We start from the raw sequence: 27233 nt of genomic DNA, 5'->3' as shown, positions 1-27233 counted from the left end.
CATTTTATTGTGATTACATCTAATTAATGTTTTCTTAGGTGGATCTATGGGAATGTTGTGTGGAACAGCATCAGAGCTATAGCAATTGCATTTCTGAATATCTTTATCAATCCTGTACATTTTTTCCTGATGATGCACAGATCCTTTATTGCTCCATGGATTTCTGATGCTAGAAGAGACATAGAGGCGATGAGTCCTGCCTCTGTCCACACTGAAAGTTCAGCTGAGCAAGTGACACCAGATTGATCAGGAGTTTTGTAATGGGACAGTTGTGGACATGACAGTTCCAGGAGATCAAGAGGAAACAAATGCGAGTGTTTATGGATCCCAAACAAAATTAAACAATTATCTGAATCCAGTCTTCGGAGCAGCCTTTGAACGAATCCCAACCCATTTTCTGCAAGGGCTGGGAACATAAGAACGTGTCTAATCTGTACTGATATCAGGCAGCAGTTATCAGTGCCTACGTGCTGTTACTCAGATCTCGTTAGCTGCCTAATTGGATAATAGGCAGGACACTTCACAACTGCATAAGTATATTAAGTTTAATCTGCTCTGGAGCAGGGAGGGGGAGATGCGCTTGGTGGACAAATGGACACAAGAGGATGCACTGTGGGGCAGGGGTATATAAACAGGGGGCTGGTGTCCCCATCACTTGAGTCCCAGTAACCTTCTGAGACAGAGGCTCTGTGCGTTGCAGCATTCATCAATGCTGGAGTCCCAGAGCAGAGAGTTACAGCACTTTACCAACGTTGGCCAGGCAACTTCACCTTGAAAAGCACAGATTTTCTAGTAGGTAGATCCCTTTCTAATTTCTTTTTAATAAAATGTGTGGTATAACTTAATACGTGTTTCTAAACTCCAACGTGATGGAGAACAGAGAGAAGCATCTTGTGTGTTGTGTGATATGGACTTTGCAGCATGTTCATGGTCCTAAAGCTTGTTTCCAGGACATGCAGATGCACAGTGGGCAGGATCAGGAAGTTTCCACAGTTCTGCACGTGGAGAGAAGAATCTATTTGATTATTAATACTCTTTCTTTCCTGAAAAAATGCAGTTACTGCAGTTAGCCAGTTTTAAACTTCTGGAGTGGGCTGCCTCTTTCCAAGGTGCAGTGAAACCTAAGTAGATTTTTGTAGAACATGTGGGTATGAGCACATTTCATGAGTTGTCACCACCTGTTCTGTTCTCAGGAGAAGGGATCTGCAAGGGACATTTCTGGGTGCAAAAGATGCATCTTCCAAGGGAATTCTTTAGCTCAAGGTAATGGGAGAGTGATTGTGTGAACTGTGTCCTCTCCATGTATTTTCGGGATTCCCTTGGGGCTAATGGAGGGTTTTCACAGAAACCTCAATTGAGCCCAGCTTTTGGCCCTGTATTTTGTGTGAGATGCCTATGGCTTTTCATTTATTTCTTGCTTAACCTTGTAGGTAAAGTGTCTTCCCTTTGTGCTGTTCAGCATGCCTGTAGCTGTCAGGAAAGACAGGAACCAACCTCTTAATCTGTAAGTGTCTTAACAAATGTAAACTCCTTTAAGTGTGTTTATCACCAAGCAGCTCATTCCCAGCTCTGCAAAGCACCTCGTGGTTAGTTTGTGTGGGATGTATAGGGGTATTCTCTGCTGCTTTGTCTTGACATCTGGGTTTGTGTTCAGCAGTGGTTTAAGAGCGAGGCACTTGTCTCTGTGAGGACACTATTCCACTGTACTAGGAATTTAAAGCATGCTGACTTTCCCCTGGAAAATGTTATTTAGAAAACAGAACCCTTAAATTGCTTTTATTTGGAAGGAAGGAAGACACTGTGGGGTGTTTGGTCTGTTTTGGTGTGGACAAACTCCCAGATGGAGGAACTAAAGAATAGTGATAGAATGCAGAAGAATTTTTGTGGTTATCCACACCTGATACAGTGCCTGCACTAAAAGTATGACCAACGGGGGAAAAATAGTATTTTTTTCCAAAGGGTAGCTCACATCTCAGCAGCAAATTCTGGAGAAGGCTCTGGATAGAGCCTGTGTCCTTGTTTTGCTTACGTAGTCCCTCTGAGCCGCTCGTTGGTGGGTAGCTGCAGGTAACTCTTCCCTTCTGTTGCTTGTGCTTGGGTCATGCTGCAAGTGGAGGCATCCAGAAGAAATGAACGAGAGTGGGCTGCTACAGATGGTGTCCACAGAGTGTTGGATGTGTTGATAGCATGTTTTCTGTAGCTTTACACACCAATATGCCTTTATCTCCCATCCAAATCTGCGGGTATTGATATGGACTCAATCCGTCATTGACTTCGAGTCAGGCTCGACTTCAACCTGTTCTTATTAAAGAGTGAAGAATGCTCTGTCTTATGCAGTTGATAAGGGATTTTAGAAATAAAAGTGCCCATTAAACTGTCAGTAGCATTTTTTTCCCTCTTTATCTGGAAAAAAATAATGGCATGGGTTGTTTTCTTCCTCCTGCATGGGCAGTTTCTAGACATGCCCAGCAGTCGCAGGATTGTTTTTCCAACTCAAGATAAGGTGATCCTAGGTGATCCTGTCTGGCCCCTGCCTGCTGCAGATCAAACCCACACCCAGACAGGCAGGAATCAAAAGCAGAACACCTGCTTGGTTGGTCTCTAGCATGTTCTTTCCAGAAGTTTTAAAAATGTGTTTTTTCAGCACAATGAGGAGGTGACATCTGTGATGCTGGATGCACATCTGTGATGTGGATCATCTTGCCCTTGTGGCTGAGCATGGATGAGCTGTCCTTGTAGAGGAGCCACAGTAGGATTGTGTCACTCTAGGTCTTCGTTAGGGTCTTTAAGCACTATTTTAAGTTTCCTGAGCTTAAGTCACAGAAGATCTGATGTCGGAGTCAACGCCTGGCCTGTGACAGGCAGTCCTTTGGAAAGCTGTGCAAAGATCCTCATGTCTCTCCAAAGCAATGCCCTGTATTTCAGAAAGGAACATTGTGAGCGAGGAGAACACGTTTCAGATCACATGTTTCTAGCAAATACTGTCCTTCGATAGGAAGACTTGTTGGAGAATGTTAATTGAGTCCCTTTTTAAATGAAGGAGGCTTTTGCTTCCTCCCAAGTTTTCAAAAACAAATTTTCCAAATACAGTGCCTATGTTTCATTCAAGTGTAAATCCTTTCTCTTTAACCTGGAAGTTATCCCAGAAAAGCCTATCCATTCACTGCAGGACAGACCTTTGTTGTTGTAGTGGAAAAAAATAAAAAGAAGTGGATCAAATTGTCCAAACAGGAAGGGAATTAAGAAAAGCCTTTGCTAGTGAGCAGAGCTCTCATTTCAGTTTAAATGGTGTCCTACAAATTCCACTTTACATCTCCATTGCTTTTGAAGCATCACACAATGATTGAGGTGTCTGCTAAATTAGCGATGACAATTTTTTTTCTGCCAACACACCAGCCTAGCTGGAGGATTTCAGCATATAGTATGGGGTGGATGCAAGTGGTGATTTCAAATTTACTGGCTTGTTATCTCATCTGACTTGCACATAGCTCTGTCCTGGTAGGGATTTAATATCTTACACTGATGCCTTTTCATTTGAGGGCATTAATGGACATGTCTTTCTGGCCCAGCCAGGTGCTGTGCTGTTTTACATTCAGTTAAGCTGAGGTACTGAAAGGATCAAGCGTGGTGTGCTGAATAAAATGAGCTCCCACCTAAACACATTGAAATTGTGCTTTATTTGAGCAAGTTATAGGTAAGACTGTGTTCTTTACCCCAGTCACATGGGAAGGCTGTGGAAGCCAAGATAATCACAAGTGTCCCAATTCACAGATTCTGCTGTTTACCATATGACAGATCTTCCTGCTTTGTGAAAAATGTCTTAGATCTAAAATACATATTTTTTTCTTTCCTCAGCCTGTGGTATTTAATTATTCTCTTCATGAGCACCATTTTATCTCAATTCTGTGAAGCTGTTTGAGGCACAGTTTCATGCAGAGGATCAATACTAAAGTAAACTTACCTTTGTTTTGGTAAAATGTTTTGATTCTTGCAGAGAATAAATGTTTGAGTTCAGGTGTGTTGGGAGGAAATGAAAGGCACTGCAGCAGTGGTAATCCATCACTGGAGTGCATCTCATGGCACTCAAGGCTCTACTTTGCCTGCAAGGCACTTAAAACCTCAGAGCACAAGAAGTCGACTGGAGGAGGCTTTCTGTTGGAATCTCCAGGTAAAATTTCATCCTGGGCTTTGTTTTGAAGTTTGTGACAAGATGGGAACAAAGGTGAAGGTGTCACTGTTGTGTTTTCATCTCTTCCCTCACCCACCATTCTGTCTCTTGTCTTGACCTTTAAAGGTCCCTTGCAGCCCAAGCTATTCTGGTTTTCCGTGATTCACGAGCTGTTTCTGCTCTCTGCTCCATTCCGCACTTGAGGAAAATCACTCAGCAGGGGGAATTGCACCTGTTGCTTACAGCAAGGATGTGGTCCTGTATAAGAGATTTTCCATAGCAGTGCTGATTTCCTTTGGATATCTCCGAGTGACCTGAATGCGGACAGTCTGTAGTGAGGAGAATCTCTTCTTTGCTTTTGTGCTGAAATCAGATTCATGGGAAAAATTCCATCTTCTTCAAGGGAAGCTTTTGGTGGGACCAGACAGCCAGTCTGCCAGCCATAACCCAACCTTCAGGAACTAAGGACTTGCTTCCCAACCTGAATTCCCCTGCCCTGGGCTCTGTGCTGCTCCAGGGGCATGTTTGTGCAGACAGCAGGATGGAGAAGACTGCATAAATCGCAGCATGCCGAGGCCAGCCCTGGATATGTGTCTGCTGCCTCAAAGCTGGAACATGTGGTTTGTTTAATGCTCCAGCAAAGCACGAGCCCAGGGAAAGTCTCTTTGATACAGCTGCACCTGGAGAGACATATTTTTTCCTGGAGTTATGTCTAGTCTGTTCCAGGCTGAAGTCGATCCAGTTACTGTGGAGTAAATCCATGTGGTGTTTGGCTTTTCTAATTCTGGTTCTCTTCCCATAGTGTTGCTGTTGGATTTAATGATTTTCTCTACGGCTTCAATGGTAAGATGTCGTAGTTGCTTGGGGATGGCTTAAAATCAAAGATTAGTGTGGGTGTTGCTTCTCAAAACGAGAAGAAATAATGCTATTTTGAGAGCTGTGCTGCTATTTCAGGGCAGTTGGTAGGTCTGGGTTCTGAGAGTGGTGAAGAAAAATAATTGCTTTTGGCTATCGTGTCTCATATGGCGTGTCCTGAAATGATCCTCATGTACACACAGAGCTGGAATCAGTACTGAGCCTCTCTGCGTGAGGATTTGTTCTCCGTCTCACCCTCTGATACAGAGGATGGGAGGAGAAGAAAAGATTCCTGTTGAAACTTTGCTCCCAAGCTTGCTGCAACGAATTTAAAACCCCAAACCACAGCAAATTCCCAAGTGTAATATGGACACCAGGTGTATTTGACTGAGACACAATTGTGTTCTGAGTTGTGCAAACACAGGCTTATTTCCTATTTAATTAAGGCTGGTTTTATGAATTAAAATTTCCAAACAATTGGAGAGAGAAGGAGGGTGGAAGAGATAAGATCTCAAGGCTGTGCAGACGGGATAGGGTACAGCTCTTTTTGGCAGCTAGAATATGACTTCTGCAGACATTTGTTTGCAGCATTGTTCTATCAATTATACCAGTGTTTTTAGCTTATAACCTTTCTTTTTTTCCCCTGTAGTTTACTGTCTGTCTTTCCGTCCTTTTACAGCCCTGAAACACCAAGCTATGCTTCTGCCAGGAGTTAGGAGTGGCAGATACCTCCCAATGCTCAGTAGGATTGAGGAGCTGGAAATAGGGGTCGGCAGAGCTGGAAATAGGGAAGAATTCCCACCGAGGGTCCACCAGAGCCTGGCAAGCTCTCAGACACACGAAAAAGCAGGCCAGTTTGGGACTGGTTGCTGCTTGCCCTGTTTAGTTCAACAACTTTGAATTGTTCTTGAGCTGTCAAGCCTTTGTCCTGTCAGAGGCTGACAGAGCCAAACTGCAGCTTGCTGCACTGGTTTAGGTTCTGGCCAGCTGTTGATAGATCCCTGGTGGTCAGTAGCATTTGGAAAGCAAAGGCACTGGAATTCTTGGCTAGATCACAATTTCTGTCACCAGGGTTAAGATGGGAATATCCTGTTCGCTGCGGCAGGTCGAATGCAACTGGTTGTCCCATACTCTGCCGCTTCTCCTGAGACAGCAGGGGAGTGTTGTGGCAGTAACAGCTGTCTCTGTGATAGGTAGATATTGTGGGATGCCTTTTGGGTGGGTGGAGGTTTCTACCTATGTGCAACCTTCCAAAACAAGGGGATGCTGATGTGCCAGCTACAGCACGTGCTGTTCTGTCTGCAGGGGATTTGCCGAGCAGCAGATTACTGGATTGCTCCTCTTCAAGAAACATGCCAAAGCTGTTCTTTTTGTCGCTGCTGTGGAACTCCTTTTAGCTGTGTAATACTGTAGCCTCAGGCACATGAACCACAGCATTAGAGTTCTGATCTTGCTGGTTGTAGGGGCAGGAGAAGCTCCATAGCCCAGACTACATTCTCAGCCCATTTTTCTGAGAATCACTTGGGGATGATGACTGCCTCCAGTGGGAATTTGTGATGGTGGAGAGAATCCTCCAGTCTTTCATTTATCTCCACACGTAAATAGAGATGCTGCCCACTCACCAAGGTGTGTTCTGGTAGCAGCTCCCATCCCAGTCCCTTGGAGCTGGCAGAGCCCGCCACGTTCTCGTACCCTTCAGCTAGAGGAACACAATTATTTTCATTTCTTTTCCCTCAGATGAGGAGGATTTGAAAAACACATAATAGTGCATTTTATCAGCGAGTTTTAAATGGTGTGATTCATCCCCTGTGTTCTTGGCGTGACGTGCCTTGGTTTATTTTTTTGGGTATCTGCTGTTCTGTCAGTGCCAAGCACTGTATGGAAGTGCCCTGTGGCAGACAACCTGCTCTGCCCATATGTTCCCTCTAAAAAAAAAAAAAAAAAAATCCAGCTCATAATAGGAAGTCTTTATACTGCATGCCAAGACGCTTGGGGCTTGTTAAATATATTCTGCTTGTCAACAACTACCCAATTTAAAAAGTAGCCTTGGTGTGAATCAGCTTTGAACAACTTCATTTGACTCAAGGGATATTTGCAGGCATTAAAACAAGTTGGATCACAGTGGTAAAAATGTGCAGTTGTTTCCTGATCAAAAGCACCATCCAGTGACCCATTTTTCTTTTGTTTTGTTTTATTTTAATCTCCTTCAGACCTCCAAAACTTGGAGGCTTTCCCAGTTGGTGATTTTGAAGGGTGGAGGAGGTTTATTGGGGTGAGTGTTTCTGGGGACCACTCATTGCATTGCTGGAAAATCAAGTGGCAAAGGAGGTGTCTGGTGCCTCCAAAGTAGCACGAATCTTGTTCTGGAACTTGTTTCACCATCTTGTTGATTCAGAGTTAGTTATAAAATGTCAAATGTCATGGTTAAGGGTCTTTTCTAGCCTAAGTGGTTCTCTGAGTGCTGTGGTTTATTCTCTGCCTCCCCGCTGCATTTTTCCTTGGATGATGGTGTTGTGGAAGGAGGCAAAGGGGATGGCTGTCCTGGATCATACTTGAAAAAAATCCCATATCTCAGAACAAGTTTTTGGTTCTTGTTGAAGAACTCAAACATTTCTGCTTGCTTTCTGAGCCAGCAGTACAGGACCACAGAGTGGTGCCTGTATTCTGCATGAGGTCTGATGGCCTCAGCTTTAGTATCCACCAGCTTGGGCTTCTTCTCTTTCATAACTTTTGAAGTAGTTTATTTGAGTTTGTTATTTGTATTGTGTGCAGTGAAGAAGCACAGCTTCTTCCTGCTTGAGAGGAGGAAAACAATTTAGTATGGCCCCTTCCCTGTCTCTCCTGAGATGAGGTGAGGGGATATTCCTGGAAGTGAGGGGGAAATGAAGTTAAGGCTTGGTAAGGTCAGCTTCCCAGAGTAAAGGACACCTGACTTTGGACAGGCAAAGGCTAATGCTGTATTTCCCTATCTCTTTTGAAATGTGTCCAGAAGAAGAGTAGAGAGCCAGCCTGAAAAGCGCTGTCGCCTTTGAAAAACCAGTGCTGAGGAGGTTTGGGAGCGAGCTGCAGCTTTGGTGTGTGGGAAAACAAGAAGCATTTTGGCACACTGCTGTCCAGGAGTACACTTGGTGTGTCATTAATGCCTTTCCTTCCTTGATGTCGGATCCAGCCTGCACTCCCTGTGTGTCAGTCACTGGGGTGGGTCAGTAATTTGTAAGTGGAGCTGGTAGATGTTGATGTAAGATCAGCGTTTTCAGTGCCTCGAGCCATGCTTGATGGCTTGGGCTTTTACAGGGATAAATTGTAGTGGATGGTTGCATTTATCTTCAGTTCCAGCTTGTTTTTCTCTCACAGCCACCCCTATAAATTCCAGCAGCTCTCTGGAAATCAAACCACTTGATTTCAGGTTCTGCCTGTGGAAATACAAGGCAGGACACTAGCTGTTTGTTGGCACAGGAGTGCTGGCTTGTTTTTGTGAGTCTGGGTTCCTTGTACCACCATGGTGAGAAAGATGAGCGTGGTCATCTTTATCATGAGGGCTGGTGGGTAGAGATGAGGCAAGCAGGATAAATGGTGTAGGATGAAGTAGAGAGGGTGCTGCAGAGATTGATGGAGGGTTCACTCAAACCTCCTTAGACCAGGCAGGATTGGTTACTCAGGCTCATTGTCCCTGTGCAGCCTGTGCAGGCTCTTTTGCTTGGTCAGACAAGAAGAGGTGATGGGGGGAATAAATATTGCTGGTAGAAAAAGCAGGGATTTGGTCACCCTTGTGTCTGATTGACATAGCGAACTTGAGATCAATTAGTAAGACTCTGAAAGGGTGTAAATGGTGATTTTGAAAAGGTTTGTGAGTGTGGCGTACAGCCTGCTGGGTTAAAAAGGAGGGAGAAGGGAAAAAGAGACACATCTCCCAGTCTGACTGTTTGCTGCATGGAAAGAGCATCTTGAAATAACAGGCCAGTAAGGATCAGTGTGCTTGTGCCTGAGAAGGCTGATGAAAGGGAGAAGGAGGGAGAGGTTACAAAATGCTTGTTTGTGTGCCAGGAGCCGTGCAGAGCGATAGCTCACAGCGTCGGGAAGCACTGACAGGCAGTGCTGGAGCCAGCCCAGAAATCCCTTCCACTGCAATTCTGTATGTGCACAGAGACCTGATCTGTCCTGACCTGTGCTCAGGGAACTGCCTGAGTCTGAACCTGCAAAGGTGTTAGTGGAGATAAATTGCTCCAACCAGAATAATCCTTCCAAGCACTTCTCCCTCAGCTTAGGGAAAGAAGGTGCATTAGAGATGATGATTGGAAATCTTGTTATTGCAGTAACTTAGGTGAGGGTTACTCCCTACAACCATGGTCACTAATAGTAGTGCTGGGCTGTGTAATGAGTTAATAGCCTAACAACTGCAGTGTCTTTACAGCTGCTGAATAAGTCACCTTTTGTTTCTGTCATGGAGCTTTTGCCTTTGGGCTCAGGTAACAGTGCTTTCAGATAAGCACTTTTCCTTATGCAGCTGATGAAATAATAGAGGTTATTACATCTATTGAAAAAAAGGCTTTCGAACTCTGGATCAAAAAGTTTGCTTTTTTTTTTTTTTTTTTTTTTTTTTTTTTTTTTTTTTTTTTTTTTTTTTTTTTTTTTTTTCTGTTTTCATCATGGTAGATTCCTGAGGTTGTAAAGGTCCCAAAATTTTGTTTTTCAGTTCAAGACCTGGCCATCTCCAGTGAATCGGCAGGATAATTCCCAGCTCCACAGCCTGGTCTTCTGCTGGACTGGAGTGTAAATGTTTATGACAGATTGGATCCTGAGTTGAAAGCTTCAACAAATATCCTCTCTGTCTTTAGAGAAAAGTATTTCAACAGCTGATTAGTGTCATTGTTAAAATCAGATATTTTATTTTTGTTGTGATTTTTTCTAGCTTCTGCTCTTGGTTTCTCAATCTTGCTTTGTCTCTGCTTAGATTGAATTAATTTGGTGTCAGATTTCTCTGTAAACACTTTCAGGCTGTGATGACAAACCTGCATTATAAACACATGTGTGTGCAGTGCCCCTTCATGTGTTGATAGTATTTTGAATAGCTGCACTTAAAATAATGAGAAAATAGTAGGTGTGTTATTTCTTATGCTTCCATTTAGTCTTTCAGCTGACTCTTGTTGCTTTCATCCAAGTTCCTTTCAAACACATGCAATATCATTGCTTAGCTTTCTGATTAGGGATGATGCTCAATTCTCACCAATAAAAAAACCTACAGGAATAAAGTGATTCTGGTAAATTTTTCTGCTGGTCTGTGCAGTCAGCAGGAAATTTATTTGTGTTGATGATGCATTCTCACCTTCCAGACTGGCTGTTACACTTGTTAATGTGAAGGCTGTCGATTCAACACAATTTAAGAGCACTCAGAAAGGGTCAGGTGACTGTTTTCAAGTGTCTGTAAGCTCCCTTTCAGTTTGGCCATCCTGAGACAGGAATGGCCAGAGCTCAGCAGGATGGATCACTCCTCCTCTCCACGCCCAGAAAGGCTGTGGGCAGCAAATGCAAGCTGGACACCTGAAATAATGACAGGGAGATGGGTCCCGCTTGGGATGACCATGAATTTGGTCTGGGGATGCCAGCAGTCCCAGCTCATGGGTAAAAGACAACCTTCTGTGTGATACAGAGCCTGAAGGAAGGTCACTTTTTAAAGATTAATCCTGGTGGAAAACCCCAAACAATCCCCAAAATCCCAACCAAACTTCAGCCAAGCCTTCAAGCACACAGGCCTTGTTTCCAGAGCATTGCATTGCCCTTTGTGTCACCAGGGCTACAACAATACTACCGCAGGAGTAGTTGGGTGAGCTAAGAATAGCAGATTTCCTTGAGAAATGCTTTTGTTTATTTTGATTTTCTGTTTTTAAATAGTTGGAGCCTTAGCGACCTTTTTCTGAAGTGTCCTGGAAGAATTGCCTGGTCAGAGAGTATTGTTGTAATAAGGAGGGAGATTGTGAACTGCCTTAATTCTCTGGCTTCTTCCTTGTGACCTGCAAGGTTTTAGTTGCAAAATAATGGGGGGAAAAAAAATCATGAGGTTGTCACCCCACTAAACTTGTAGTGGGTACAAATGCCAGGAATGGAAACCCATGATTCTGGGTTGATAGAATGCTGCCCATCTTAGAAGATGTATTTTTGCAAATATTTGTCTGCTGGAAAACAGCAGTTATGTTCAGGATTTTTTTTTAGTTTGAGAGGGGTTGGGTTTAAAGATTTTTTTAAAGGTGTTTGGTTTTTGTTTTGTTTTGGGGTTTTTTGTTTGTGTTGTTTGCTTTGTGGCTGTTTTTCTGGTGTTTTGGGGTGTTTTTTTTTTTGTTTTTTTTTTTTTTGTTTTGTTTTGTTTTTGTGAGTGAGTGAGTGAGTGAAGGAAATGGACAGGAGTGAGAGGGGATGAATGGAGGGTATTTTTCTTCTAAGGAGTCAGGGACAGGATGGTGATAGAAACTGAGAAAAGGGGGCAAGTCTGGAAGTAGAAGCAATTAAAATATCCTCGGTGAGACACAAGCATACGAGCTAAGAGGATCAAAGCTGTATGTTTTAGACAAAGGAAGATGTGTATTTGGATATTTTCTTATTGTGGGTAACCAGTGCCTGTTGACTGTCTCACAGGAAGGCTGTAAGCAAGACAAAGCAGGGAATTTTCGTTTCAGTGAAGCTGTGGTTGAGTGCTACGTTTGCTCTTAGGTGGACACAAAGTAAAATTACAGTCTGAGAGATTCACAGTGCAACAGCCAACACACTTCTTACCCTGTGATTAAAAGAGAAAAAAACCCCAACAAACCCAAAATAAAAAAGAAACAATCCTTTTTGGTAGTCAAGAATTAAAAAGCCAAACTGTTTTTGTGTCAGAGGACCTGGTAATATTCACTGGCTTGAAGGCCCTCACTGGTGGCTTGGGAAATGGTAAAGCACTGCGCATGTTGGGCTGTGTTTATGTGCTTGTCTCACTCATGAGCCTACCTAATTAGCCCACCTACCTACCTATCAGTTAGAAGGACTAATTGATACTGAAATCAAGTGTAATGGGGGCTTCCTCTATTTGTATCACCCATTCATTCCACTGTGGAATATGGATCCTGGTTGGAAATCTCAAGCTTTTTCTAAATTTTAATTGCCCTTCCCTGCTGATCATATGGTACAGGTTGTTGGCTAATTAAGGGTGGTTTCCAAATTAGGGTTCTGTATGCACAAAATACCCTGTTGTTTTCTCACCTGTCTAGACAGGTCACCTAATCCAGTATTAAAATGCTGAAACAGGAGGGAAAACATTTTCTTGGAGCTTTCACATGAAGAATTCACAGGAGCTCACCAAAGCCGGGATTCAGAAAGCTGTGCTTAAAGAACTGAGCTAAACCCCTTCAGTTTCTACTGGATATAGATGGCAGAAATGTTCCTTTATTGTGGCAATGAAAATACATGGGTCAAAGTGTTACCAGGAGAATGAGAACGGGAGAGGGTTGTACAGTGTCTGTGGGAGAGAATTCTCCCCTTCTGTTTTGCCCTAGTGAGACCCCACCTGCAGTGCTGGGACCCCCAACATAAGAGGGATGTGGAGCTGCTGGAGCCAGTCCAGAAGAGGCCACTGAGATGCTCCCAGGGCTGGAGCTTCTGTGTTCTGATCCTGGCTGGGAGAGCTGGGGGTTGTCACCTGGAGAGAGAAGGCTCCAGGGAGAGCTCAGAGCCCCTCCAGTGCCTCAAGGGGGGCTTACAAAAAAAGGTGGATAGCAACTTTTTACACAAGGGACAGGACAAGGAGCCAGCAGTTTTAAACTAGAGAGAGCTTAGATTGGGCATTAGGATGAAGTCTTACCTGTCAGGGTGGTGAGGCCCTGACACAAATTTTCCAGAGAGCTGTGGCTGCTCCTGGGTCCCTGGAAGTGTCAAGGTCAGGCTGGATGAGCTTGGAGCAGCCTGGGTGTGGAAGGTGTCCCTGCCCATGACAGGGGATGGGAATGGGATGATCTTTAAGATCCCATCCATCAGAATTCTCTGATGTACCTTCTGTTGGGCTGTGGCCGTTGGAAGCTGCTGCAGTGGCAGTTGGAACTGATGCAGGGCCGTGGGGACAAGCTGCAGTGGCAGAATCAGAGTTTGCACACACAGTGCAAATCCCTCTTGCAGGTGAGTCCACAGAAGGGTGGATTGAGCTGAAGCTGTTTCAGTTGAAACCAAACAGTTTTCAAAAGAGTTGTCAGAGCTCCAGTGGGACCACTCTCCTCTTCATATCACTGTCCAAAGTCCCTGCTGACTGCAGTCTGGTGTGTCAGCTCCCTTACAGAGAATGGATATTGCTTGGTCAACGTACATAAATTCTATAAAATCCTGGAGAAAAAGGGACTCTCCAAATGAACTGCTGTTGCTTTGTGTGCATTAGTTCCTGTGATTGTATACTGCAGTAGGCCAGCAGTGTTTTAGGTCGACCCTTCTGGTGATGGAAGAGAGGAGTAGGAATCTTTGTCAGTGGCCTAATGTTTGGAGAATTGAGGAAGAACTCAAAATGGATATCCAGAAGCTTGGCAACAGGTAGAGGCAGCAGACTATGAGCTCCTTGGGTATCTGTTTGGGGAGGAGGAGGGAGAGGCAAGGAATTGTGTGATGCTTTATCCAAATCACTGGGCATCAGCTGATTCCAGGGCTGATAAATCCTGGGCTGTGTGTTTATCCTTTGCAAGTTGGGACTCACGTCAGCTCAGGTGTAGAGGGGTAGGAATCTCTGCACCCTGTTCTTTGTCGCTCCTGAGGGCGTGTGTGAACCTCCCAGAACCAGGTAAGTTCCCACTGGCTTTTGTGAATAAAGACATCTCTCACTGGTCATCCCTGGTCAGGGTTGAACCTTAGCCATGGGCTCAGGCTGTTGTCCCACTTACTAAAATGATTGTGATGGGACCTGAGAAATAAGGGTAGATAGCAGTAAAAAAAGTGTCTCCTTGGAGTTTGCAGAGGAAAACAGGGTCTTGCTTGGAGAAGGATTTGAATATATTGGTAGGTGGAGATTTGGGTAGATTTGGACTAGTCAGGACTGGTGTGGGTTTGAACCTCTCCTCATCTAAGCCTGAGGCTGACTCTGATGTGGCAGGACAGCGTTGGCTCCAGTGCTGGCTGCATTTGTGTGAAGTTTTGGACTGGCCTTTGTTGATTTTCATCACTTGAAACATTTTCCTGCCTGTCCCATTTCTGTAATGGCTGGTTGAGATCCGATCTCCTTGCTTTGAGCTAAATCCTCCTTACCTCCTCCCCTACTTAGAGGATCTGAAATTCAGGCTTTGTGGTTGCCACAGTGGCAAAGTGGAGCTTCGTTGCTGGGTTGTGGAGCTTGTCAGCACTGGGGACGTGGTTCTCTTTCTTTTAAAACTCTTCACCACAAAATTACCACTTTCAGAGGTTATATAAAAAGATGGAAGGTTGAAATCTTTTGTCTTGTTTGGAAATAGTCTACATGGCATGAAAGGGTGGAGATTTCTGGAGTTCTTGCTGCTCCAGGCTAAGTTGTTTTGCATCCCAGCTTGACCTCAGTTATCCTTTTCTCTGGCATCCCGTGTGAAGGCTGGGTTAATTCAATTTAATAAGTTTTTCTTTTCCACTAGACTTCTTCATTTTTCGCCCTTTTAACTGCAGAGAATAAGCTGGACCTGAGCTCCCTGAACACACCTGTCTGCTTCCTCCCACAGGTTCCTTAGAAAGAGAGCTTGGACGGCATGCAAAGTTGTGAAATATCTGCAGACAGCACGGATGATCCTCTTAGTAGTGGCCTACGGAGAAAGCGACAGCCTCGAATAGTGTTGATCGGTGCTGGGCTCGCGGGCCTGTCGGCAGCCAAGGCGCTCCTGGAAAGTGGATTCACGGATGTAACAGTCCTCGAGGCGACCGACCGCATCGGGGGCCGCGTGCAGAGCGTCCAACTCGGTGAGAGCAGGCCTGCAGGGGGCTGGTGGTGGGATTTGTGCAGCCACGAGCTCAGATTCGCCTTGGAAGTGGGTGTTATGTGCGTGTGCAGAATGGTTTGGGGTGTGGTGGTGTCGGGTGTGTAAATATTGAAATCCTTGGGGTGTAGGACTTGAGTCTTAACCTCTAGTAGAACTTGTGTTCTACTAGAGGTTAAGATTCAAGAGCTCTTGCGCAGCTGAGTAAGGGTCCAAAAAAGCAAGCTCTGTATCAAGCTGGATGTAAGTAGACACCCACTAGGATCTGCTGTCCACTGTTCAATAGAAATGGGACTTTTTAACGTTGCTTTGTATATTTTTGCTGTAAATAACGTAAATTTAAAAGTTCAAAATTAACTTATGCAATATAGATGTAAAGCTATACACAAATTATTGCTTACATGAAAAATTCAAAATCCAACTACTGTAAAAATATACTTTAAAGAAAACTACAGTAATAACTCTAAACAAAAAAAAACAAAAACAAAACCAAAAAAAAACAACAAAAAAAAAAAAACTGTCGCAATAAGCTAGACCCTAGCCTATGCTTATTACACGTTATGGTGAGTGGTTCTCTACTGTCTTGTGCCACAGTTCTGGCCTAGGGCTGCTCCATGAAGATTTGAGTGGTTGTTTCTCTCACACAGGAAGAGCTCTGTGTACAGGTCTGTGATTGAGTAACTGCGCACAGATGGTTTCCACCCAGGTTTTCCAGCTTGTCTCTTTCCCAGGAGCAGCCAGTAAATCTCCAGGCTGTTGAAGGGCTGTTTCTCAGGGCTTAGAGCCCTTGGAAAGGGGAAACCCCGAGCTGTTCTGCCTCACAAACAACCCCATTCATTTCCCTAGGGCTAATTTACTGTGTACGGCTACCGACTGGGAATCAAGCTGCTGGAAAAACATCTTCAGTGTATCCCTTTATCCTGATTTTCAGGTTTCAACCTCTGCAGTCTCCTTTCTTAGTGTGTAATAAAGGTGCAGATTCTGGATGCCAGCTCAATTTAAAAATTTGAATGCCAGCTCAATTTAAAAATCTCTACAGGCAAAAGTCCTGGAGCAAACATTGTCCTTCGCAGCACAGGAGTGACTGAGACTTTTCCTGGTATCTAGAAGGACATTGCCTGTCTCTTCTCTGCAGGAGACACAAAGCTCTCAGCTGTTCCTGAATTGCTTTCCTGATTTCAATTAACCAATTCTGTTTCTGATCCCACTCTGAATATTACTTTTGCACTCTTGCTGCCCTGCTTGCTTTTTATTTCTTAGGTGCTTACATCACTTACTGTGTTTTATTCAATAAACTCCACCACAGTAAATAAACAGCAGCGTCCTGTGAACTTGCAGAAGGGAAACCAGTGGAAAGGCAGTTGGAAAATCTAATCTCGAGGGCTTTGAGTAGGGCACTTTTACATTCTGCTGAGACTTGGCATAGAGGTTAGGATGGGAAGTGTGTCCTTTACTCACAATCCGCTGTATTAAAATATCCTGGATCATGCCTGTGAGAGGAGGGAAGTGTGAAGAGCTGAAATCTTTAGGGAGCAACAGATCATTCTCCCAGTACACTTGCGAAATAGTTTTGGTGTTTTAGCACTGAGACTGATTCTCTTACCTTTGCCCACCTTCACCAGCAACTCGTATCTTTGCCTTTGCTGGGAATCCACCTCCTCCTCATTAACACCTCTTAATTAACAGGAGATGAGAGCAGGTGTTTCAGTCTGGAGGCAGTCTCAGAGTTTGTAGATGTAAGTGTTCGTTGCAGAACAGAGGCTGGCATTCAGAGTCTTAGTCTTTTAATTTTTTTTTTTTAAAACTACAAGCTTTCTTATCTTCTGCAAGCTCTCAAGGTTGCCTGTGTGGGTGTGGGCTGCAGTTCTCTGCCAAGGTAGATCTGCGTTACGGATCTGGTCTCTCCCCTGTCTGCAACTTGACTAAAAATCTGATTTAAATTTCAGCTGCGGTGCTAATTAGGAAGAAATTCTTCCCGTGAGGGTGGGGAAGCCCTGGCACAGGGTGCCCAGAGAAGCTGTGGCTGCCCTTGGTCCCTAGAAGTGTCCAAAGCCAGCTTGGACAGGGATTGGAGCATCCTGGGATAGTGGAAGCTGTCCCTGCCCATGGCTGGGGGTGGGAATGAGATGATCTTTAAGGTCCCTTCTAAACCCCAAACCATTCTGAGGCATTGTGACACTTTCTCAGGTTTATATCTGAATCCTTCCCCCCTCACTGAGCCACGTCTTGTAGGGAATAGTATTTTCCCGCAAGTGCACAGACTGTTGCTTCTCAGCCCAGGGGAGTAATTTGGTATTCAGAAGTTTGATTCTAGCACGGGTGAGGCAGAGGGTTTGTGTGTTTGTGCACTGTGTGTTTCCAGCACATGACCTATAACATCTGTATCCACTGCAGCTATTTCACAACAGGATATCCAAGAAACTTCAAGGGCTGCAGAGGAAAATGTGAAAATTGCCATCCCTATCCAGGAGGCTTGATGCACAATCTGTGTGTTCCTCTGAGGTCTTTTTTTTTTTTTTTTTTTTTTAGGTTGTTTTATTTTGTTTGGTTGTTGTTGTACAGGATGATTCATTCTAAGTAGATTAATATTGAACCTAAAATCCTATAAGGCCCTGAAAGTAAATTGTCCTGTCTCTGTTTTAAAAGAATTTTATTGAGTTTTACACTTTTAAATAATTTATCATTTAGCTTGCACCTGGTAAGACCCGGCTTATCTGCTTGGTAGTGATGATAGTGAGCATGAATATTACAGGCAAGAACTAGTTTTTAATTTGTTGGTATTTGATTATGTTCCACATAGCTAAACAGGAGAGCTTGGAACACATCATCACTGTTACCAAGCACTAAGGCAGCAGCATGACCTGCTGGCAAATTGTTTTCTTTCAACGATCAGGTGTCTCAGCAGGATTGCTGTGCAGCAGAGAACAAGCTCCTGCCTTAGAGCAGGAGGCAGCATTCCTGCTGCTGCTTGGCATGGGCTGTGTTGCAGGAGGATTGCATTAACAAGGCGACTGCCATTTGCAATATTGATGAGCTCTCCACCTTTGGCTGCCAGTGTTCAGTCATTCCCACCTGGCTGGGGGCTCTGGGATGTGTAGGAGTCGATGGCACCTAAGTATTCACGTTTGTGTGTTGATGCTGTGGTGCAGAAACCTCGTGCTCTGTTGCAGGTTTTGAAGGGCAGTCAGCACAGTTCTCACTGACAAAGGGGCTGCTTGGAAAATGAGATCCATGGAGCTTCTCTCAGAGGCAGAGCTCAGCCAGGGAACAGCATTCCTTGGAGCTTTCACCCTTTAAACCTGACTGCAGCACATCTCAGTACTGCAGTGCCTCTGTCTGAGCATACATTTACATGTTAAGCAGCAAATGATAGCTGGGAACTGCACCATCCTTTCTTCATCAAGCAGGATCCTATTAACTACCCTGCTTAATCAGGCATTCCCACACTGCTCTGGGGATGCTGGGAGGTGCCCAGCTCTCTCAGACTTTAAACCAGCTTTGGACTTCTGAGAATCTGTCAAAATATGGGAGGGAAGACATGACCCAAGCTTATTTTTAGCACCTCCTTTCAGCTGCTGAGCATCTCTCTGTGCTCTCAGCCCAGTCTGGTGGTGCTGGATTTGGCGGGGACAAAGCCCTGGTGCAAATCCTGATAGTTGTAAGAGATGGGGAGAGTGAGGCTGACCAAACTCCTTGTGTTTTTCAAGCAGAGAGTACAGGTGATGAAAACAAAATGCTTTCAGTGCTTTAGCCTGACAGAAAGTGCCTTCTTTTAAAGAACCTGATATATAAATCTCCAAAGGCATAAATAATAAAATACAGCCTATTTACACATTTGGGGAATGGAAATGCATGTTTTATTACAGCTAATGTGAGGTGTATTTGTAAAAAACAACCAATTTCAGTCACAGGACAAGGTTCAGTATGCGGGCCAATATTGCTGTCCACATCTTTTTGCCTCTCCCTGCTGGCCACGACCATGGTGAGAAGTGGCAAGGGAGAAGGGCTGAGTTTCTCCTTAAGTATCAGAGGTGTGTCATGTGACGGATCTTTATCGCAACATGCCATCCTTCTGGCAATACCCAAACCTGTGTCCCAAAGGACCAGTTTGAAGAATGTTGGCATTGTGTCTACCAGGGAAAACTCCCTCAAGGGATGTTCAAACACGTGTTATCCTTGGGCAATTCTGCCGTTGCACATTTTATTCAGGGTTGAGCCTGAGAAGCTTTTAGGAAAACAGGCTTCCCTAACCAGTTTGCTTGGCTTCCTCTCCTGCAGGCATGCCACTTTTGAACTGGGAGCTACGTGGATTCATGGTTCACATGGAAACCCAGTCTATCATCTAGCAGAAGACAATGGTTTGCTTGAAGAGACCACTGACAGTGAGAGGAGTGTTGGGCGGATCAGTCTTTACTCCAAGAATGGGGTGGCTTATCACCTCACCAACAACGGGCAGAGGATCCCGAAAGATGTGGTTGAAGAATTCAGTGATTTATACAACGAGGTTGGTGCCCAGCTGCTTTGTCAAGTAGTAGATTTGCCTGAGAACACTGAGACTCCTGGGCAGTTAGAACATTCCAGGACAACGGCAGAAAAACATTGATGTCTTTAATTTTCTTGGAAAAACCACCAATGCTAAGTTCTCTCTCATCTGCTTCACTGCACCCCATTTGTCCCTGATGTGGGATTAACTCTCTGTGGTGAGGGAGAGCAATCTTTCAACGTTTGTCATCCGTTTCATCACTTCCAGCAACTATTTCTGGAGAGATCCGTAATTTGCTGGAGAAAGTTGCTACTTAATTAAAAGAGTAGTGGAGGGATCAAATTGTTAAACAAAGTAGAAGGCAAAACCTTAGCAACAACCAGCTAAATATTGTACCCCTGTGACTTTTTATTGGTTATAAATACTGTGAAATGCTGTGTGGTGTGCCAAAGTCAGTGCAGTGTCTTAGGAATTGTAAGGTTTTTTTGCATCAGAAGGAAAGGAACATCTTTTCTGGGAGATTCAGACCAGCATGGACTTCAGTTGAGGGTTATTTCAACTCCTTTGCTTGCCAGAGTTAATTATAATTATTCCACACATTTTTTTAATGTCGCTTGTGAAGTACATTTAAATAGATCACTGCAGACTGTCTGGCCCTCCAGGTAATGTGATCTCTCAGTGGGTTGTAGAAAATGGAACAAAACTTGAGTATTTTCATCAGGCTGTAACTGTGCCTAAAGCCTTCAGATTTTCATCTGACAGCAAAGTTCAGTATTTGACTCTTGGCTGAACACTCACTAGATTCAGGTTACTCTTGCATACTTTGTTTAAAAATATGTCTGGGAGCATTAGAAAAGTCACTGTAGCATGTAAAGAATTATCAAGAATTGGGTGGGGAGCAGAAAAGGGGAATTTTTTTTTTTAATTTGAAAAGATTTCTGGCACTGTCCTGTGTTTCTGAACTGGAATCAGTGATGGGGTGGCACAAAATCATTTCAGTTTTAGAGCGGAGTAGTTGGAATTTCAAAGAAATCTTGTTGTGGGAAGTATTTATCAACCTGTGGACAACGTCTTGAAAAAATGCAGGTGGATATAATTCATCTGAACAGTTTTTCCTATTGCTTGATTAAAAATTTTTCCAGGCAGGAAAAAAGACAGGTGAGATGTGGGTGAAGGAAGATTAACAGCAAGAGGAGCTAGAAAGAGTAAATGAAATACTGCAGTGAGCAGCATTATTTATGTAAATGGAACGTTGCCAAACTGCATGCAGGGCTTGGTGATCATCCTGTCTGGAAGATGATAGGAAAATCTCCAGCAAAGGGAGGGCAGACTCCAAAATGAGAGGGGAATACAAAGATGAGAGCCACTTAGCTTTGAGATAAACCGAGTAAGATAAAGGCCATAACAAGGTACCAGTCTTTTAGAAATGATTAATTTGGTAAATCTACCCTTTCTTTTAAAGGAGAGAGAAAGGGGCAGCCAGTGACATGAGAGAACAGCACATTAAAAGTTAATCTTCTTTACACAACACCTAATTAGCTTATCATTGCCACAGGATATCTTTATCGCTAGGAGACAGAAAAGGCTTTCACATTTACGGCCTGTAAAAATGTCTGCAGCCACTCATGGCGATAAAAAATATGTAAGGGACAGCTGGAGCCAAGCAGGGGACATCAGCCAGCCCCTTAATTGCTCTTGCTGGGAGGGGCTTTCTCTGCCTTCCTCCAAAGCCTGTTGGAATTTCTTGCAGGAGCAGCTCATGGTTTTGTTGAGCTGCTTGTCCCAGCCTCTTTAGGGTGCCAGCCTGGAGGATCTGTACTGGTTTGAGACATTTGGCTGTGGTTTATTCCCTGCTCTGCCTAGGAACAGTGGGAATTTAGGCGAACTGTGTGATCTCATAAAAATACCCAGTTAAAATGGCTGTAGGAGATACAAGTACTCTGGAGGAAGGGCAGCCCAGGAGCATGTGCAGCAGGCATGTGACTCTGGGGAGATTTTCCTATGGTATAAAGTGCAGAGGGTGTTCCACACACGCTGAGTGTCGCAGGGGTGTTTCTGGTTTGTGTTTTGTGGTGTTCCCCACTTCCTCAGCATTACTGTGAGGGGTGAGACCCTGGCACAGGCTGACCAGAGAAGCCATGGCTGCCCCTGGATCCCTGGAAGGGTCCAGGACCAGGTTGGACGTGGCTTGGATCATTTGGTCTAATGGAAGATGTCCCTGCCCATGGCGGGGGGGTGGTGGAACAGTACAATCCTCAATGTCCCTTCCAATCCAAGCCATTCTTTGATTCTGTGTGGGGGTTTTGCATGTTCATTAGAGTTTATTTAATCTCTTTTCTTTTGTCCAAAGTTTTGTTGCTTTAAACTGGTGGTGAAATGAATGCTGAGGAGGAGCAGAAGGAATTTTCAGTTTTGCATCTCTGTTTTTTTTTTCTTTTGGGAGGCAGGTTTTATGATTTGTTTTGTTAAAGCATTTTGAGGTTGTCCAGGATAAAAAATCATCTTACAGATCATGAAATCCTTAGACCAGGGTCTTCCTTTGTCTCATAGGAGCTCCCAGGCCTTCCTCAAGTTTTTATTAACAATCCCACTATCACGTTGTCTCATCCCTTCACAGGTGGCTGAGATAGCAAAGACTGTGACACACCTTGTCCTGAGTTGGAAAGAAAGAATCCCCCACAAAACAGACAGCAACCCAAAGCCTAATCAGGGATGTGGGACTGGCATGAACAGTGGAAAATGTATTCCTGAATGAGCAGGGCTAAATTTGTCACCATTCCAAAGGCCTGCCCTCTGTGCACAGCCGGCTCACTCCCCACGCACTCACGCCCTGCCTGGCTTTCCCTGCAGCTGCTGCTGGGGCTCCAGCCTGTGCTTCAGCTCTGCTTCTCCAACTGGGTCTCTCTAGCCTCCGTGATCTTGTTATCTGGACACCAAGTTCTAGGGAATTCCAAGTACTTGGGGTCTCCCTTGAGTTTCACTGGGGCATGTGGAATCTCTGAAACTGGATTTTAGCAAGGCAAAGTCTCTCTGTGCTAAATTTTCCTGGAGTGAAAGGCAAAGCTCCCCTGTACCTCCAGAGCTTTGCCTCACTAATTCATCTGGAAAGTTCTTAGGCTTTTTCCAGGCACTTATGCAATCTTTTTTGGCTGGCTTCTTCTACCTCAATACTAAGTTTTGCTGCATTTTTATTTGCAGTAGCCTGAATTTTTAATAGCTGTAGAGAGATGTCTCACAGAAGCCTTTATTTGGTTATGAGGAAGCAGAGCAGTCAGACACCTTGAAGACTGCTCAGCTCTTCATTTCTCCAGCAGGAAGTTCCTTAGGAGAGGCCATTGCCCTGCACCGGGGTCAGTCAGGATCTGTCATGTACTTGAATTCTGAATTCTCCTCGTGGAAGGAGAGCCATGCCGTCAAGGAATCTCTCCAGTCCTGCACAGCATCCACCTGGATTCCCAACCACTCATTGCCAAGGGAACCTACCTGACACAAGGCAGGACTTTTAGGATTGTCCTTCTTAGCTGTGTGGGGCTGGCACTGTTCAGAGTCATTGTCACTCCATTTGGTCAGTCTTCAAAAGGAAAAAGGCACCAACACGGGCAGGTTCCCCAGGGTGTGATGCCCTCATCATGTATTTGTAATCTTCCCACCCTGCTCTCCATTCCTTCGAGGATAACTGGGGGAATCCTGGAGCTGGGAGAGGATTTTGGCTCTTCTTGCTTATGCCACCTCTGCATGACTCTCAGGAGAATGTCCAGAGTGGGGCCTCTGAGGGTAATGTCTGCAGCTGCATGGTCTGTGTGTGTATATAACTTTTCAGAAAATGTGAACAGGGACAGTTTATCTCAGAGTTGTTGCTCTGTCCCTGCTAAGTCCTCATTTCCCTTTCCAGAGAGGAATTCAAAGCTGATTCCCAGGTATTAGTGACAAGTGGGAAGCAAGTGGTGAGCTAGACAGGTTAAATGCAGGTGAAAAATCACAGTCCACCAGCCTGATTTAGGAGAAGTGCCAGCTTTTATTTTAGCTTTTCAGCAAGGTTATGGTCCCTAAAGAGCTGCTTCCCAGGAACCCTCCCTTTAACAATCAGCTAATTAACGGCCTTGTTATCTGTCAGCTTTCTCCTGTGCACTCCAACAGCTTCTGGGGGAGGGATGCAGCCAAAGAATGACAACATTTTCTATCCTCCTCACCCCCACCCCGTGCTGGGATTCCTGCCATTTGCAATTAAGCTCCAGTGCCTTGCCTTGCAGTTATCATGAAAAGCAGGACCAAAGGGCCACCGAGAGTCACCGTTCCCTCCCTGCCTCTATTGCACTGACAGATGTCTGGCCTGGGAACAGCACAGTCCATCGGGGCTTTTTACTGGACAGGGATTAAGTCACAGCACTTTTAAGCCAAGTGAGAAAAAGACAATACTGGGCATCGTCACTGGCGCTGACAGGAAGGAGTGTGTATGGGATGTGCTTTCCTGACCTCCTTCAGTGCAGAGAAACGTCTTTATTTAGCTTTGTTCTTCCTACAAAATTGCCTTTTCCTGTGGTGGAAGAGCACGTAGGTAGTAAATAAACATGTGGAGGAGGAAGTCTGTAGGTAACAGAGGGGACATCCTTGCTGGAATCCATGTTCTCTGCACAGACCCTGGCTGTGGGATGCCCCAAAGCTGGTCAGAAAGAAGACAGAAGATGGAAGCTGAAGTGAAGCTGTTTTAGGACTATGGACATTCAATTAAGTAGTTTTAATTTCTTGCCTTCAACTCCTTCTGTCTTGCAGACCCAGGGAGTTGGGGTTGTTCAGCATGGAGAAGGGAAGGCTCCAGGGAGACCTTCCACTGCCTGAAGGGGCGCCAGGAGAGCTAGGGAGGGACGGAGTGACAGGACAAGGGGAATGGCTTCCCACTGACAGAGGGCAGGGTGAGATGGGTTATTGGTAAGAAATTCTTTCCTGTGAGGGTGGTGAGACCCTGGCACAGGGTGCCTAGAGAAGCTGTGGCTGCTGCTGGATCTCCAAAAGTGTCCAAGGCCATGTAGGATTGGCTTGGAGCACCCTGGAATAGTGAAAGGTTTCCCTGACTGGATGGGCTTTGAGGTCCCTTCCAACCCAAACCATTCTATGATTCTATGAATTCCCTGGAGCAATGTGTAGAAACCTTCAGAATGAGGGAAGGAAAACTTCTTAGAATTAATTGTTACTTGAGATGTTCTCTGTCTTGTACTTCTGTTTTTTCAAAGAAGCTTCCAAGGCCACTTGTTCTGCCCCAACCCAGGGGAGCTTTAGAGTGAGGAATGTTTAGGTCATCTGCTGGGATGTGAGATTGCATGTGGTAAGAGATGGGAGTTTATGCAGTCTGTCCTTTGGTTTTGCTCCCTGCTTGTCTGAGGTGTGTGATAATAGAAAAGCAAAGGGTGTCTGGACTGTTCGTGGTGTAGCTCTCCTTGCTGCTGGATGTGTGTTGGGAAGGATGAGACAGGAAAAGCTTACAAATATGAGATGTGGAGCTCTGGTTTGGATGCAGGGAGATTTTGAAGGGTTAACTAGAAAATCAGCAGACTCTTTCATGTCATTCTTGTTACCTTTCCCCAGGATCTTTGAGGGAAAACCTGTTTATACTCTCTCAGGAACCCTGCTGCTGATATGCTGAAATGATTGTAGGAGTATGGGTTTTCAGATACTACAAGTGCCTGTTGCAGTGACCCCAGTGGTGGTCCCACAAGAATGACAATGCTTTCCCCATCTGGGGAAGGAAAGCCTGGGTAATTCCAACTCCAGACAGCACAATTCTGCTCCTGCTTCGTTGGAAATCTCCCTTAAATGAAGGTGTCCTAGTGAAGCTTTTCCATAGCTTCTTATACAGGATGTGTTTGCTGCTCATGTTCATTAAAACACACATTTTGAGCATCTTTTTCATTCATTTATTCTGACAATATATCTATCAACGGAGCACCTGCTGTTGTTTCTCCTTTTGCTTCTTGCCTACAACAGCTTTGCCTCCTGTTCTTCCTCAGATGGTTCAGCACCCCCAAGAATCATATCCTGAGTTGGAGGTAACTTAGGAGGATCATCAACTTCAGCGCCTGGGCCTGCACAGGAAAACCCCCCAAATCACACCCTGTGTCTGAGGGTGTTGTCCAAATGCTCCTTCAACTTGAAAAGCAAGGAAATAATAGGAGAAATAAGAAATCCTGATGTGATTAAACTTACCTGCTGTCTGATCAATGGGATGGCACGTGCAGGAAAGAATTTCCTTGATGGCTACAGCACAGAGAACTTGTGCCTTCCTGCTCTCCTCCTCCTTGTGGTGCAGTGAAGAATATAATGGTTAACAAAAACATAGTCAGGCTCAGTTCTCCTGCGGGCCAAGTGGTGGCTGTGTTTTAGCAGGGCTTTGCTTGTCCTGTGAGTATGTTATCTGCTTGCAGAGCTCAATCAGCTTATGAAAGCCGAGCTGGTTGTGCTGACGCAAGGTCTGTGCAGACCGGACCTGCTTCAAGTGCTTGTGGCCTCAGAAATCCATGGACCTGAGAACAAGGGGATGCTGGAACTGCCAAAGTTTCCTTTGCTGGAAGCCGTTTTTTCATACAGGGCACTGGGCCCTACCTTTCTTATCTGGGAATTTCCTTGGAATGGCTGTGTCCCAGGAAGTGTCTGCAATTCTCTTCTGTCTTCACCAGTCCCACTCATTGCCCTTGTGATTGTTTCTTCTCTTGTTTTTATAGTTTATTTCACCCTTTTTTCCCCCCATTCTTTCACTTTTTTTCAATTTCCTCCTCATCCCTTACTTGTCAACTCACCTTCCTCCATTTGCTCATCGACCTCCTCTCTCTCACTCCTACCACTGAAATGTGTTTAGTCCCCTCCCTTTTCTCTTCTTCCTTCTATTTTGCCTCCTCGAATTTATTCCTAAAACCCAAGATAAAATCAAACTCTCAGGGAATATTGGAGTGGGAAGAACATAAACCATAGTGGATTAGACCTATCAGCAGGGCATTGGAATCTCCAGGAGCTTTTGAAGGCAAGGCTGCCACAGTTTTACCAGCGCTGTACCAGATATTTACTGTAGACTTCAATTTCTTGACGTATCCAAATCATCTGTCTCCAAAAAATGATCATAAGCTGTAATCATACCATCTCTGACAGGAAAAACTCCCCAGGCAGGGATATCCCCTGTGCTTTAAGAGTATTGTGCACCCTGTGACATGATGTGAATGAGAAGCGAGCACATTCTGGACAAACAAGTCATTAATGGGATGTGCTGGATTTCTGAGAGGCATGTTTTGAAATCTTTCCTGTGTTAAAAGATTCCTCTTGAGCTGGGTTGTTTGTTTTTTTTTTTCCATAGAAAGGAAAAGCCATGATGCTATTGCAGGCTCTTCTGGCAATATTGTAGATAGAAATACAAGTTATTCCAGGCAGCTGCAAGCAGAAGGCTGAGGTGGATGGTGTTGCCTTCCTTTAAGTGGCTTGTATGGAAAACTGGGGTTAAAGAACACCAGAAATACCTTCAAAGAAGAATTATTTGTTACAAGGGATTTTTTCTTGTGAATGCCGGTGAGGAGCTCTAGAGATGTCAGTGTTTTCCATGGATTTCTACCTGTCCTGTGCTCAAGTAAAATGTGTGGGCATAAAAAAATTCCTGTTCTGTTTGTCACTTCCTGATTTCATGGGACAGCAGAAAAACAACTGTGAAACTGAATTTACTCATTCTGGTGGATTCCTTCTAAATAATGGAGAAGGTGGAAAGGCTGGTTTCAGATTAGAGCAGCCTGGGATTTCACCTGGGACACGGAGATGG

The 27233-nt window shown here is 44.6% G+C and overlaps 1 protein-coding gene across 2 annotated transcripts in view; it reads left to right on the top strand.

Annotated features, from left to right (window-relative positions):
- The window catches only part of SMOX (spermine oxidase), a 49670-nt gene that overhangs the window by 10494 nt on the left and 11943 nt on the right, over positions 1-27233 (top strand). Inside the window, exons 2-3 of one of the 2 annotated variants that reach the window (XM_066317446.1) lie at positions 14710-14969; positions 19240-19465. In XM_066317446.1, coding sequence (XP_066173543.1) covers positions 14737-14969; positions 19240-19465 — 459 coding nt within the window. In that variant the 5' untranslated portion in view covers positions 14710-14736. Of the gene's footprint in view, positions 1-14709; positions 14970-18925; positions 19466-27233 lie in introns of those variants that run through there. The other variant, XM_066317445.1, reaches the window with a different exon arrangement.

Source organism: Sylvia atricapilla, chromosome 4 (genome assembly GCF_009819655.1).
Source record: "Sylvia atricapilla isolate bSylAtr1 chromosome 4, bSylAtr1.pri, whole genome shotgun sequence".
In the NCBI taxonomy this organism is placed as follows: Eukaryota; Metazoa; Chordata; class Aves; order Passeriformes; family Sylviidae; genus Sylvia; species Sylvia atricapilla.
Note: the sequence above shows the minus strand (reverse complement) of the source record. Positions and strands in the feature narration are given on the sequence as shown.